The sequence below is a fragment of the Typopeltis vanoorti genome, chromosome 2 (assembly GCF_054136105.1).
Source record: "Typopeltis vanoorti isolate ZY-2024b chromosome 2, IOZ_Tvanoo_1.0, whole genome shotgun sequence".
Taxonomy (NCBI): domain Eukaryota; kingdom Metazoa; phylum Arthropoda; class Arachnida; order Uropygi; family Thelyphonidae; genus Typopeltis; species Typopeltis vanoorti.
Window position 1 is genome coordinate 52,911,078 of NC_143550.1, and position 16,780 is coordinate 52,927,857.

General features: G+C 34.6%; 1 protein-coding gene across 4 annotated transcripts in view; it reads left to right on the forward strand.

Annotated features, from left to right (window-relative positions):
- The window catches only part of LOC150109013 (short-chain dehydrogenase/reductase family 9C member 7-like), a 154,660-nt gene that overhangs the window by 70,274 nt on the left and 67,606 nt on the right, over window positions 1-16,780 (forward strand). For all 4 annotated transcript variants that reach the window (XM_090411308.1, XM_090411289.1, XM_090411318.1 and 1 more), the window contains exons 5-6: window positions 464-803; window positions 15,161-15,225. In XM_090411308.1, the coding sequence (XP_090267434.1) occupies window positions 464-803; window positions 15,161-15,175 (355 nt within the window). In that variant the 3' untranslated portion in view covers window positions 15,176-15,225. The remainder of the gene's footprint in view (window positions 1-463; window positions 804-15,160; window positions 15,226-16,780) is intronic.

Below are 16,780 nucleotides of genomic sequence, written 5' to 3' on the forward strand. Positions count from 1 at the left end.
AAATGTGTCAACATACTGCATATATGACTCTCATCTGTAGATTTTTATTTAATTTTTTAAATAACTTTTTTTTTTTTTTTGAATCTTCAGAATTATTTTACATTTGTTTTCCAGCACTTTATCATGAAGACTATCAGAAAGAAAAAAAAGATACTGAAACATGTGAATATTTTTTCTTTAAATCCTATTTAAGATATATTATTAATAAGTGTACATTCCAATATCTTATTCTTTCATAATTTGTCCTTGTAACATTTCCTCCAAAAATAATAGTTATATTTTTCTGAGCATATTTGTTTATGTATTTCTCATACACACATTCTATTTATTACATTTCCAAAGGGAAATTGTATTTTAAATGAAGCATACATTTTAGTAAACATAGCTATTGTATTATTGAAGAATGTAATAATACCCTTTTAAATAATAAGAATTAATTTTTCTTCCTTTCTCTATTTTCCAGAACTGACTTCTCAAGTTTTGACACCACTGGAAAAGCTCTTGAAAGAACCTACAAGCAGACACCATCTGACATAAAAGAGACATATGGAAATGAATATTTTGAGGAATTTTCTTTTTTAGTAATTAAATTTATGAAAACTGCAAATCCAAACATTCATGATGTAGTAAATGCTACTGAAGATGCTATAATGGCAGAAGATCCTTTGCTTTATTACCGTCCATCTGACATTATATTTAAAATACGATATTGGATCAGTCAATTTTTACCACAGACTATTATAGATTTTTTTATAAGTTTGTCATCTCCAAGGAGGAAGCCTGCTGCTTTAATCAGTGGTGAGGTAAGCATATATGTATGTGCATGCATGTACACACACTGGCCATCCTCTTTCATTAAAACTATGGAGTTTTGTAAAAATGGCAACAATTCAGGAGACGTAGTCTATGGTAAAAAAAACAGTATTTTCCTCCTATTACTACTACTTGACATCTCCAATGACTCACTGTGAGAGAGCACTCTACTCCACTACACATCTGATTGTCTCCCCTATTACCTAATTCTCCAACTACACACAATGACACTACATCTATTACCCACAACCAACAGTATTTTTTGTCTAAATTGCTTGGGCTCTCATGACTGATTTGTCTATGTAGGATGAAAAACCTGAGTTTGAGGGAGGAAAGAGCTATCTCTATGTGAGATCAGCTTACATAAAAGCTTATAAAGATTCTTTCATCACGACGAGAATTGAATGCACAATGTTCTGTTGTACTTCCAACTGCCCTAATGAGTTTTATGAGTTTTAATAGCATTTATGACACAGTAATGATTATTAGAAACACATATTCACAAGAATTAATAATAATAATTTTATTATTGCAAGTATTTTGGCCTGAAACTCAAAGGCCATCCTCAGTACACAAGCACATTCATAAGGTGATGCATGAACAATAGAATGTTATTTCTTTTTACAGATTTCTATAGATCTGTAAATATTTGCAATAATAAAATTATTATTATTATTAATTCTTGTGAATTTGTGTTTCCAATAATAGCATTTTCTTATCTGTAAACCACTTTCTAGATTCCAGAAACCATTTTTTAGAATTTTATTTATAGTAATAATGCCACCCACAAAAGGATGTTATCTATAGCACACATTAAGTACTCCAGATGGAACAAGAATTAGATAATATGGATAATCAAACTATTCTATAAGTGGAGTTGTAGTTTCTGTGGAATTAAATCATCAACATGAAGGATACATCACCCATTTTAAAAATTCTGTCTCATTAATGTATAACAAATACACCACAGTTCTTTTAATTGTGAGCAAACTTCTATAATGGCTGCTATTAGTTTTCAGGAAGCTACATCTTACATTACATTAACATCATCGAGATCTGCAGAAACAGGAGAAGGCATTTATTTATTAAATCACTCAGTGCCCTCTGTTGCCAATCTATAAGGGACACCTTACAAAGTTTCTCTTCATAGCAGATCTTGAGTAACAGTGTGTTTCAGGATTTTAATAAGTGATTTTATTACTTCCTTGAGACAGAGAATGGTACCAGTCTCTGTTCACTGAGCAGGAAAGGAGGTGGTCATATATTCTTTCAATCTGTCCACTTATGACGAAGAAATCTTGGTGTAATATTTGTTATGTATTCATGAAGAAAACCAATACTTCATCTATTTCCATAAGTATTTATTCTTATGGTTATAAATGACTTGTAAATACTGTATATACAGAATTTGCATAGAAATCTCTTAATCAAGTCAAGTTTCAATTACACATAAGTATTAGTCCATTTTATATTCTTCCTCTCTCTCTATCCCAAATGCTAATCAGGAAATGCAAGTTTCAATTTTCTTTACAAATAGTACAAAATAGACAATTTTTATTTTTATTTAAGTTATAAACCTATAATACACCACTGCCATGGACAGGCTAAATAAATTTTCAAATAATTTATTATTGTTATTATTTTGTATTTTTTATTTTGAATCATTTTTAAGAGGTGAGGCAAAAGATCAGGATAGAGGAAATGGAGACATTAAAGTGATTGTAAATGAAAATAATAGTACTGTGAGTGATAACGATACAATGAGAATGCAAGATGGACAGCGGAATGGGGAGGAGTCAAGGTGGACAGGGAGACACAGTATAAGAAGAGTGGATGTATTTACATCTTGCCTCTCCACTTTGTGCAGATATAATTTGTCTGCTATCATCAACAGAACCCCCCCCCCCCACTTCCTTTTTGTCGTTCTATCCAAACATCATTTGGATAGAAAAAGTTCTATCCAAATGATGTTTGGATAGAACTTTTTGATGTTCTATCCAAACATCATACTCTTCCATTTCTATTCCTGTCAAGATATCATCGATATTCAATGATTGGGGAAAATAAATTCAATCAATGAAACCATTTCATCTCCCTTATTTCTGATGCTCCTGGCATTTGTAAATAAACACAGCAATTCACTTTTAGATCTGTAACCAGTCTTGTTCATGCCACTTTTGAGTCACTATGGTGTGAGATGGAGGTTGACAGGAAGAAATATTTAGTCAGATGCTGCTATAGGAAGGGAATGAAGACTGTGGTGATGAAGAAATGTATAAGCAACTTCAGTCAGTGAATGAGGAAAGAGCAATTTTAATTACTGCAGATTGGAATGAACAGATAGTATTTGGGAGCAAGGAAAATTGAATTTCTTGAGTTCTTGAGAGACAACTGTCTCAGGCAGCATGTAAAGTAGAGTACATGAGGACTGAGAGTTTTAGATCTGCTCATTTCATCAGAGGATGTGATTATGAGTGGGATTTTGCACTTCCTTCTACCTAGGTGATCATGAAGTGAACACCTAGGTGGTGACTAGCCATATGAAGACTTCTGCAAGGAAAGGATATACAAAGAATTATAATGCTGGTGATTATGAAAAGCTTAGAAGACAGCTTGGAGCTATAGCATGGAATAACATGTTAAGCAGGAGGGAGATAAATGTTGCAAGGGAACTGACCAAAACACATTTAACAACATCAATGTGTAAATGCATTCCGACGGTCAAAAGATTGAATAAGGTAGATGTCAAATGGATGAATAAAAGGATTAAGCATGAAATTTAGAAGAAGACACTGTGTTGACAGAACAAGATGAATAACGGTATCACTCAATTACACAAGGAGTATAAAGAGCAGGTCAGAAAGGTGACTCATAAGACAGCCAAGCTACAGTATGATCAGAAATTAACAAATTGGGCCAAGAAAAATAAAAGAAACCCTAGAGAGTTTTTCAGATATGTGGCAAGTAGAAGGAAGAATGATTATGGTAAGATCATGTTGATGGATGAAAATGGTAAAATAGTAACTTCCTCAGAAAACATCATTGAGATATTCAGTGATCAATTTATAAGTGTGTTTCATCTTCATCAGGGTGAAATAATGAGATACTAAAGTGTAGCGAACATAGCCATGCCATAGGATGACTTGAATAGATTGTATGAATGGGCAGGTAGGTGGAACCATCACTTGTGTTGCAAAGTGTAAGATTTTGGCGATTCCAAGCGTAAGCAAATACCTGGATACTTGCTTACGCTTGGAATCGCCGAACTTTATATATAGTTTTTACTATATTCGGCATGAAACTCTTTGAGTTTCTTATTTGGCTAAGAAACTATATGGGATGTAATATCCCTTAACTTAAACAAGTTATATGTCGCCGAATTGAAGCCTTTGGCTCTTCACATATCTAATAATTTATTAGAGCACCTCACGGCAATACTCGTAGTAGGGGTACCAGTTCTGTTCGTTACAAACTTGATATTAACTAGGTCTGGCTACTCACTGATGAGACCTAATAAAGGTTGAAACCGGTCTGGGTAGTGACCTTCTCTCATAATGTGAACAAAAATACAGTTCCTAGGAGCTAAGTTCACATTATGGGCAAATATCAAGAATAGTGATCGGAGCTCGCTCCACCTCTACCACGAGTTGCCCCAGCTTGCACTACCCTTTGGGATCAGTGCTGCAGTATCCAGGTATTTGCTTACGCTTGGAATCGCCGAACTTTATATATAGTTTTTACTATATTCGGCATGAAACTCAATATATAGTTTTTTCTTATTCGGCTAAGAAACTATATGGGATGTAATATTCCTTAACTTAAATAAAGCGGTAATAATTCCATGAAAACCTGGTCACCAATTCCAGATTTGGTGACTGGGTTTTCATGGTGATGAGGATATGCTAGAAAGGGTGCAGAGAAGATTCACAAAAGGTGGTCAGTGGTTTTTGGAATGCAGAGTATGAAGACAGATTGAAAAAATGTAAATTGCAAAGCCTTGTGAATAGGAGGAGGAGGGGGGGAATATGATTGAGACATATTAGTTAGGGGTTGTTATCAGGTTGATATGGATGAAATTTTTCATAGAAAATGGAGAGGATGATAGAAACAAGAAGTCATGAATGGAAACTGTATAAGAATGGTATGAGGGAGAAAGTTCTTTGCATGGAGGGTTGGTGAGTGGCAGGGGCGATTACTGGTCTTGAAATTCACGCTTGCTCTTGTTATCATTCAGGGAGTGAGAGGTGGGTTTGAAGTCTGATTAGTGGAATAATGAATTACTGACCATTTAAAACTATATATTTAGAAATTTATGTACATTTAATCATACAAAAACAACATTTATTTTACAAATGATATTCTATCTTTTTCAATTTAGCTAGTTGAATACAAATTCTACCCTGCAGTTCTTCTTTATGAACTGATCAATAACATCATCATAAAAAGTTGGTTGTAACTTAATTTTTCCCAAGCAACACGCACACTTGTAAAAGCTGGCTGAAGCTCACTGACTAGAGCTACGTTGACTGCATATGGCCTGTGTTTAAGCAACAGAAATGGCTATGTGCGCACATGAAATCACAGTGCTGCTGCCAAGACCTGGAAGCTCCTACAACCGAGTAAGCATTGGCCTTCGATACACAATGCAAAGCTCAATTATTGCTGTGCAAGCCTAAGACATCTTCTATCTACAAAAATAAAAGCCTAAATGCATGCATTTATTAACAAATGAATATTACTTTCTCTCTCAATTAATGAGCTTGTGCAGCAAGCATGGAGAATTCGCCCCTGGTGAGTGGAATGCAATACCTGAGTGTGAATGTAGAAAAGTTTTGTGAACGAGTTTTGTGCGTGATGTTGTATACCTCTCACAATGAGTCTGACTCCATGGGGGGGGGGGTTAGATGTTAATAAATAATAATATTAATAATTTTTTTTGTGTACTCTGGGAAACCCTGCTCTAGAGAACAAGTATGGACGTATCTTAAGCCACTTCAGCTTCTGTGAAGCAAGGTGGTGGTGGTGGTGGTGGTCTCATACTGGCAATGAATTCAAGGACTGCAGGATTCAGCCTTGGACAGTGGGTGCATTACTTATTCAGCAAACCAGGCTAGCAATGCCTCAATATCTGAGCATTTAGATATTGAGGCATTGCTAGCCTCAATATCTAAATATGATATAGACTTAATATCTAAGCATTTCTGGACAGATATCATCTATTCCTGCTACCTTTCCATAATGCAGATTTTTTTTTTAACTTATCAAGTTTATCACAAGGTTCTAGTTTTTTTTATTCTTGCAGACAACTTCCATCAATGTTTAAGATTTTGTACTTTGGTTTCGTTTGAACTCCATTTTTTTCTCCAGTGATATCTGTATATAGACAATCGCCAGGTTATGAACGAGATATGTTCCTGAGAATGTCTTTAAGTCAGATTTGTATGAAACTCGGATCCCCAATGAACAGCACATATGCAGTAATAATAATAATAACAATACTATAAAGGCTCATATGTGGCAATAATAATACAGTGTAATACTGTAATAATATCCCTGTATTGTAATAATAAGTTACAGAAACTATTGTGCTCTTTCTTTTAATTCAAATAAACATAACATAAAAACAAACTCATACAAAAAGTTTAGATAGGAGAAGGTTGCATCATTGTCTTGCTTACTGGAAGGGGCATTTCTGAGGCAAGACGTAAACTAAAATTAATCGAATTTTCTTGAGATGTCTTCACAACCTTTGCAATATGCTCTCTAACTTCAAATTTCGATCTACAATCATCCCAAGATACCTTGCTTCCTCCACTTCTTCTATAACTCCACCAAGTGAATATGAAGCATCCCATCTTTAGATTCAAATAAACATAACATAAAAACAAACTCATACAAAAAGTTTAGATAGGAGAAGGTTACATCATTGTCTTGCTTACTGGAAGGGGCATTTCTGAGGCAAGACGTAAACTAAAATTAATCGGAATTTTCTTGAGATGTCTTCACAACCTTTGCAATATGCTCTCTAACTTCAAATTTCGATCTACAATCATCCCAAGATACCTTGCTTCCTCCACTTCTTCTATAACTCCATCAAGTGAATATGAAGCATCCCATCTTTAGATTCAAAATTTCAAAACTTGACATTAATTGCATTAAAGTGACATTCCTATTTATTCTCTCACCTTATTCAAATCCTCTGGAAGAGATAAAACATCAACAATATTACTGATAACTCTCCCAAGTTTTACACCATCTGCAAACAACTGAATATCTCCCTGTAGTCCTGTGACAATATCACTGACAAATATTGAACAGTAATGGTCTCAATAGTGAACCCTGTGGAACTTCACTTGTAACCTTTCTATTCTCTGATACTGCTCGCCTATGTACAATTCTCTGATATCTATCAGAAAGCCATTACCAATCCAATCTACTAGGCATCCTATCAAATGCCTTTGCAAAATCCAAAAAAAGTAATGAGTTTATTCCTTACCTTATCTGCTGCTCTTGTTACTCTATTGTAAAAGGTAACTAGATTACTAAAATAAGAGTGCCCCTTAATAGAGCAATGCTGGCCTGCATAAAGAATATTACTCTCATCTTCCCAATTCCATATAAACATTCTTACCAATTTTTCCAAAATTTTAACAACCACGGAAGGAATACAAACAGGTGTATAGTTTGATACCTCCATTCTACCACCATTTTTATGCAATGATGTTATGCAAATCATGCATGATGGAGATAACAGTAGTAGGGAATCTTGCAAAACAGTGAAGCAGAGGTAAAAACCATTCTTTTCTCGCTGCACATTTATTAGTCCATATTACACTTACTCACACGAAAACATATACAGAAAACAGCATAAATGAATATCAAATTTAACTTTTCCTTGAATATTGATTAACTTTTAGCAGATGTCATGTCAAAGGCTTGCTATTAATAATACAGATAAAGACATATACCAGTGAACTTTTCTACTCCAAGAAACAAGTCTAATCTCCAAATGAATTGACAAACGACAACAAACTTCCAAGCTCACTTCAAAAATATAGGCAAATATAGCTCCAACTTTATTAATTTTCATTTCCATCTTTGGTCTGCAAATTATACCTGTTTTCCCTAATAGAAATTCCACTTTCACTTTACAAATATCATAGTTTTTGTGATTACAACCCATTTGACTCTTTTCATCTCAAAGTTGGCATTTATGCATATATATTTGATCTGATATGCATGTGGGAGACAGATCTTTAACCTTATCTCCTATTTTTGATTTCTGACTAAAAATTTCCTTGCCTCATTCTACCAAATATATTCGTTGCATCTGTTATTTTTTTAATGCCAACAGTCTCAATTTTGATTTTCTTTTTTTAAATGTTGATTACTCCAGTCCAGCATTCCTAATAGTGAAGCATCCTCTGTAGAGATTTTAATGTTTAGAACTACTGGCTTTCATTTCCACTTCACTGATCTAGCAGGCAGATTGCTGAGGCACTTGGCATTACCATTCTTTATTTTACGAAATTGTTCACATGGCCACTAAATACTCTACAAATTATCTTAATCTTTTCCTTGCAAATGATCCTTCAAATGATACCATGAAAGACTGTTTGTCCCATAGTAAGTTCAGACCATAATCTAGTGTAGATGTCTTATTCTGTGGAACAACACTCACATCCACACACGATATCATAAGAATGCAAAGCAGAATGATTCTGTATCTTATTTTCTTGGTTTTTAGTATTCTATTTTAGTATCCAAATATTTGCAATGAACACAATAAACAACCAATTCTTATAGGAATGGAAATATTTATCATTCCCCATTCCACTTTAATCTCTCTCTCACATAGCCTGTTAATAACATCATAGCATCTAAGGCTGTTCTCCAAGATGTGTGCCAAGGCTGTTGCAAACAGCTTTTCACTGAAATCTCATTTTCCTTTTCTGTATCTACTAAAGCTCAAAATAATTTAAATAAAATTATTAGCACATCCAAAATAAGCAGGAAACGTGCACCAAGACCAAATGACAGTCATGCTTTCTAGTCCCTTACCAAAGTAAGCCATAACTTTTGACTGGTCTTGCTTCAATGTATTTTGCACTTGGATGGTTATGTTGCATAATCTCTCACCAACTTCTTAGCTTCTTACTTTCCCTCTTATTATTGCATCAATGATCTTGGCAAATGCCTTCCTACTATTTCAAACTTACAACATTCAGTACTTAGTTTGATTTTTTGACAGGAAGTGATCAGAAGTAATCCTGTCCAAATCTTAATTGAATGCTAAAAAAGTCTCCTAGTCCTGATGACATCTCTGTCTCTCTCTCAAATATTTCTGAATGTTTGTGCTACAGATTTGACTCCTGTTTTGTGTTGACTTTTTGTATTCTTTTGTTCCACTGGTATTTTATCCTGTAGCTTAGAAATTAACCTATTCCTAAAAATGGCACAAAACTTTACCATCAAATTAGTGATATATATTTCTTGCTTCCCTTTTTAAAATAATGAAATCCAATGACAACCAATTTCTACCTGAAAAATCACCAGTACAGAATTCCTCCACTATTTATCAACAGGGAATTTTCATGTTTATGACACCCATCTTGGACAAATGCAATATGAAATTATTTAAAATAAAGAGCCAATAGGCTTCATTTTGGCAATGTAAAACACATCAATATGAAACATGCAATATGAAATATTCATATGAATAATCATATTGCAACATGCAATATGAAAGTTTTTGTAGGTGGCTTCTCTTGAAATCTCTAAGGGATTTTGATAAGGTTTTGGCACAAGGGTCTATTAAGTTTCCATCTCATACTCAGCAGGATCACAAAATTTTCTCTAGTTGTACATTATTTGTGGCTAGATTCTTTATCCACAAATTTTGTCAACTAATTCTAGGTTCCATAGCTTCACTGTATATTATTATCGCTACCTAAGCATCTCCATGGAGACAATTATTCACACAATGCCTATCATTAAACTTATTCACAGAAAAAACACTCACAATTGCCTCTGATAATACATTCCACTCATTCTCTATTCTCCAAGCAAAAAATCTAGCCAAGATCATTGATGCAATAATAAGAGGGAAAGTAAGAGTAGATGCTGAAGAAATTTTTCAGTATCCAGCCATATACTGAAAAATTTCTTCAGCATCTACTCTATAAAACTCCTTTAGTAACTCATGTTTCAATCATACCTTTTGTTTTCTACCTACCTCCCTACCCTGTAATCTCCACAACTTCATTCTCTCCTTGTATGGAGTACTCGATAGACCAGTCATCATTTATAGATCTACAGATACTCTCATCTATAGTTCCGCTCCACTCACTTCTGCATTCACAGAAATTCCAGATGAACAATTCTGTGTGCAATAAATAGTCCAGATGCTGTCATATCAGAGCCTTATAAAGAAGGATGATAGCATTTTTATTCCTACAACTCCATGTGTTTCTTAAAATCCACTCATTGCTTGAGATATTTTGCTCAGTTTTGCAGTATGTTCTTTGAAAACTTCAACTCTTCCTCCACCATCATCACAACCAAGTGCCTAGTCTCATTAATTTCTTACATTCCAGCTCCATCTGTGAAATACACAGCTTGAGTTAACTTTTTCATTCTAAAGTGTATAACTTATTTTGACATGCTGACTGGCAACCATTATTTTTTTGTCCAAGTCTGGTAATCTATTTAGATCCTCCCATGGTATCTCTACATCATCTTCATTAACTATTTCCTTCCACCAGCTTAACATCATTGTCAAATACTTGGTCATTCCCTTGTCACCACTCCTCTTTGATTCAACTCCACAATATACCAATCTCTTATGTCTGTTCCATCAGCCACTCTCTTATCCATGTCCCCAACTTCATGTCCATCTCTATTTGCTCCTACTTATGTCATAGGATTCTATGTGGCATCCTGTCAGATGTCTTTGCAAAGTCAGTAGAATCATGGTTTAGACATTTCCCTTATCCAATTCAACCATCACTTTACTGTAGAACGTGAGTAAATTACTAAGGCAACCTAACCACCTTCATAAAGTTGTGCTGTACCCTGTTGAGTATCATATCTGTTTATTCTTGAATTCTGCTTAACCAACTTTTCCAATACCTTAACAACAACAACAACAGTTCTTGAGATATTAACTGGTCTATAATTTCCTACCTTTTGTCTTGGTGCCTCCTTTATGCAATATCTTGACTTCTTTCCATTCTTTTGGGAGTCTGTCAGTGTTGAAACTTAAATTAAACAGGATGGTTAGGGACATTGCCATTTCTTTTACACTTTCTCATTACACACGGAATGGTATCCCGATCAATCTCATGATCATATCAATATTAAGATTTTTTAATATCCTACATACCTCTGGTTTACATACCTCTGTTCTCAAATAAATGCTTGTTACATCTTCAGTACAATATTAAACCTAAGTGATCACTTTGTAAAGGTATACATCCTTGCAAAGTGATCACTCAGATTTAGTAAGCAAGAATGAAGCCATCTTGGATTTTCATTTCAATAATCAACCACAGTATTTTTTCTGCTTCTGTCACTGTCTTACAATCTGTATTCATGTCTGCACAGTTAGCCTAGTGGCTTTGTGCTTCGCAACCATATACCTGGTGAAGGAGTGTCCTAGGTTCGATTCCTGTCGACGATGTGAGGAGCATAAGGATCTTCCTCGGCCATAGCCAAGTTCTTGGGTGTGGACAGCAGGGTTTTTCCCACCAGTTTATCTGGGGTTTTTAATCCTGCAAGCAGGCAAACTGGCCCTGTGAACACACATGGATTACAATCAGGAATACTGACCCAGCCATAGGCCTGATTTGTCAGCTATGTCGGTTCCGAGCCCGGATAAAATTTGGGGGGGGGACTGAGATTGAGATGGTACCATACCTTCCTGTAAAAGGGGACTCCCAGCCGATGTATCATCATCATACGAAACTAACTAATCTGTATTCATTAAAGTTATCCAAAAAAGAACTTGCTACACAGCAAATGAACCTTTTTTGGGGGATTTCCTTTGGCCTGCTCTACTAATTTCCTGTCATAACCTTATTTTGCTTTCCTTATCACCATGAGATCACTTGTCCTGCCTGTACTTTGTGCTGCATATGGGTTTGCTAATCAGATATCTCTATATTTGCTCCATAACTATTTTTTTTTAGCCCCTGCTTGATAAGTTACCCCACTTGAGTTCCACAATTAGTCCTTCTGTCTGACTCTGGGTATGCAGTCGGATACTTTTCTTAAACATTCCTCGACTATTTTCTCATGCAGTACTAACATCCTTCTTCTGCAATTTCTTATCCCATGGCATAACTAGGTAATTTGCTTCCTGGGGTGAGTGACTGATATTTTCCTTCTACACTTTTTTTTCACACATACACATTTTGCTGTAGAATGATATTTATGAAACATTTCAGTTATTCAGGCAGCAAATGGGAAAAAAAGAAGAAAAAACTGACAGGCTATTTTGTCACTTTTTGGTATCTTGTATGAATATTTACTGTCTTTACTCTATCAATCCACCTGGACTTGGTCTTAATCTGGGTTTTTTTCCTACCATCCTGGAAAAGAACACTTGTTCTACTAACCTTTCCTCTTGTTCTTTTTAAGTGATCATACCACCTGAGATTAGCTCTCCTAACACATTCCTGAATACTAACAATGACAGGTTCATTCCTAATATCCTTATTTTTAATATGATACTGCCATTGATATCACCTGTTCACCCTCCTGATCTTTCTCAGAACTCTCATGTCTGTAATTTCCAGTCTCTGAATAAAATCCATAAGTTAAAAGTGGTTTCAACACTGCTTCTATATAGCTAGTTTAATGTTTTGACTAATTATTCTCTTATTCCACATAAATTTATTTAGTTGACTTCTTACAATACCAGCTTTTCTAATTCTGCTGTCTATTTTCATATTCAATTTGCCATCTTTATTAAAAATTGTGTCTAAATAACTGAAATGTTTTACTTGTTCAATAGGGTCTCCATTCAGAATGCAGTCGATGTCTTCAATGTCTCTGACTATTTTCATTGTCTTTGTCTTTTTATTGCTGATTTTCATAACAGAGAATCATGCAGACTTGTACTGGATTTACATAGTATTTACATATACTACATATTTACACAATATTTATATCATTCGCACATAGTAAAGAGCTGAGATTTAACATCTCCAATTTTGATATCAGGTTTAATGCCATTTTCCTTCATAATATGATTAATATCAGTGGAGATAATGTACATTCTTGTCTCACACCTGATTTAACTTCAAACCATCTTCCTATACCTCCTTGAATTCTAACTGCTGACTTACAACTCAAATACAGACTAAGTATTGCTTGATATAATGTCTCATTTACACCACATAAGTGTAGCTTTTTGAATATCTTTTCTCTTGGCACCTTGTCATATGTCTTTTCCAGATCTGCAAAACTTAAATACAGATAGTGTTACATTCCCATGACTTCTCCACTATTTGTCTTAAAGTGAAACACCAAGTGAAGACACTATTTGTCTTAAAGTGAAACCAAACAGAGGTGTTTTCCTTTTGACAACACCTTTATTTGCCCTGAATCCAGCTTGTTCTTCTCTAAGCTTCCCTTCCACAACTTTTCTTAGCTGTTTCTCAAGTATACTTGCATAAATCTTACTAGGAAGATTCAGTATGGAAATTCCTCTGTAATTCTCATATTCAATTTCATTTCCCTTTTTATAAGGCACTATGAAAGCTATACTCCAATCATCTGGAATTGGACCTTTATGACCAGGCTTTCTGAATTATGCAGTGTAGTCACTGTAAAACTTTTATACCTGCACATTTCAGCATTTCTGGTCGAATATCATCTACTCCAACTGATTTTCCATATTTCAGGTGTTTGTTGGCTTTATCTACTTCAAGTGTTGACAGGTATTTTTGATTGTTTCTACTACCACCACCATGCTGTAATTGCTTCTTTCATTTAGCAGCCTTTCAAAGTAATTACTCCATACATCTAGAATACTTTTAATTTAATTTTCCATGCCACCTCTATCATCTATTATTCTTTTTACAGTACTCTACTCTTTCCTCCATTTCTAAGCTTTTTCAATAGCCTCCTTCCTGATATTTATTTTCTATGTTCTTGCTAAAGTCTATCCATGGCTTTTGTTTAGGTAGTTTTACACTGCTTAGTTTTCTTAACATTTTTCTCTATATTCTCTAAGGTCACAAGCTGACTTACTTGCAGGAACTTTTAATGTGCATTCTTCTTTTCCTTGGCTGCCTCTTTAATGTCCTAAGTCTTCCACACACACACACACACATATATATATATATGATTTGTTATATTATATTTTGTTATATATATATATAATATATAATCTGTTATATTATATATATAATATAATAGATATGTGTGTCTGTGTATATATATATATATATATATATATATATATATATATATACTTGTTTTTAGCATGGAAATTGAAAGTATGTTTAATTAGTCTAGTGTGCTTGATTTTATCAATGCAGTTTTTTTTTATTCCATAATTAATATTTTTTAAATAAAGGAGATTATTGATTATTTGAGATATCGATTACTTCTGGGCATTTTTCCTTCTTCCTAATTGTACACTTAAGTTTTCAGTCTGTTTACCATTTTTAATTAGCCTAAATCTTTTCCACCACACAGTGGGTTGCATCTTGCAAGACTGAAGTGTATTAATAATTTATCATGTATTATTTATACATTTGCAACCTTTATTTCTAATACACCACACAGTTAGCCAAGTGGTTACACATTCTGCAACCATATGCCTGGGAAAGGAGTGTCTTGCATTCGATTCCCATCGCTGACGTGAGGAGCTTAGGATCTTTCTCAGACATAACCAAGTTAGCCAGCCTTGGGCATGGATTGCAGGGTTTTTCCTCCTGCAAGCAGGCAAACTAGCTCCGTAAACACACGCTTCGACAGATATAGAATACCTCCAGAAATAAGGAGTAACCAACCTATTTCGTAGGATTTTGGTTTCAAATGACTACACCGAAAAAGGTGTGGGTCTGCACGCGAGCGTAAATCAGGATTTCTAATACAAGGTGAGCAAGATTCCAATACAGGAATGCAGGCATTAGGATTATGCAGTTCTCTATTCTGCATAATTTTCTCCAACAAAGTACTCAAAAAAATAAAATAAGAATAAAAAAATAAATAAATCATTCTTCACTTAAACTTTTTTTTAGTAATTTGTATAAATGTGCATATTATGAATTAGTTTGAGAATTTTATGTAGCATGTAATAAAAGGACTTTTATGATATACATTCTTTGAACAGATACAAAGAGAATAATTAGCATGAGCATTCCTGTATCACCAGCATAGCTGCTTGAGAACTCTCAGGTAAAATGAAATCTTTTTTTCAAACAAAATGAGTCCATAACTGCAAATTTAATCAAACAATAACCATTATTATTTATTATATAACTAATACTACATATACAAAGAAAGTTTCTAGCACTCAGAGTGTGCTCCTAACTTTGTAGCCAAGGAAAACAATGATTTACTGATATATCAGTTCCATTTATAGTAAATTTCATAATGAAACAGAAATGACATTCTTGTCAGACTAGTTTTTTTATGATATTTATTATAATATTATTGTTATTATTACTATCATCATCACATCATCAGACTTCCATGGAGTCAGAAGACTTATATTATCTGCTAGTAGCATTTTCTATAAATATTTCCATTATATATATATTTTTTGTCAGATTCGACATTCTAAATCCAGTAAAAGACATGCAGGAACTTGTTGGAAGTTTTTTCCCCACTTGGTTAGACTATAATAAATTTAGTTTAATCCTTTATCCAAGTGTAAGCAAATAAAGTTTGTGCCTGAAGAATCTTCAGGACTGAGGCAACTCATGATAAAGGTGGACCAAGCTCTCATCACTTGTCTTAGTATCTCCCATAATGCAAAGCACATCTCCTTGCGGACATGTATAATGCTATGCATTAAGGGGGAAGGGCCACTACCCAGACCGGTTTCAACCTTTATTGAGGTCTTGTCAATGGGAGCCAGACCCAGAGGTGATGATACTAAGGTGGAAATAACAGAGAAGTCATATTTACCTATACGAGTTGCCAAAAGGTGTCTCACCTTATTATTAAATTACTCTGGATTAGAGAAAGATGTTGGAAGTTTTTTTGAGCTTAGTCCAACCTTTACCACGAGTTGACTCAGTCCTGAAGATACTTCAGGTGCAAACTTTGTTTGTTTACACTTGGATAAAGGATTAAATTAAATTTATTATAATAACTAATATTTAAGGAATTGACAGCGTATACTAGAAATATAAATTAAATAAACTTTAATATATACTTTCCGATATTTCGGCAAACGTCACGTTGCCATCTTCTTGGGAACTTACTACAAAGACACGTGCACACAAGTACTAATAACAGCAAATGAGACTGAAGCTAGGAAGCTAACGTTTTCCTAAAGTCCTGATGGTGCCCCCTGGCGGGCTATATTGGTAGTTCTTGGCCTTTGGGCTGAAGTTCTTCTGATAAAAGTTTCCCAAATTTGGGGCAGTCTCATGCATCCAAATTTGTTGAGGTTTGGCATGTTCCTAAGGGCTGAGGCTGATTCCATGAATAGTCTTTCATACTTGAACTTGCTGCAGTGTATTACTGTGGCTTTCTTCCATCTTATTCTGTGGCGAGTATCCAGAGCGTGGTCTGCAAGCCCAGAGTGGCTGTACTGGTGAAATCGGATGTAATCCTTGTGTTCTGAGATTCTGATATTTGCTGTCTTGCTTGTTTGGCCAAAGTAGGACAATTTACAGCTGCAAGGGACCTGGTATACATCAGTCTAGGGGAAGTGGTTGGTCTTTAGTGGAGCAGATAAGGGATGCCAGTTTTCTATGTGGTTTGTAACAAGTGGAGAAGT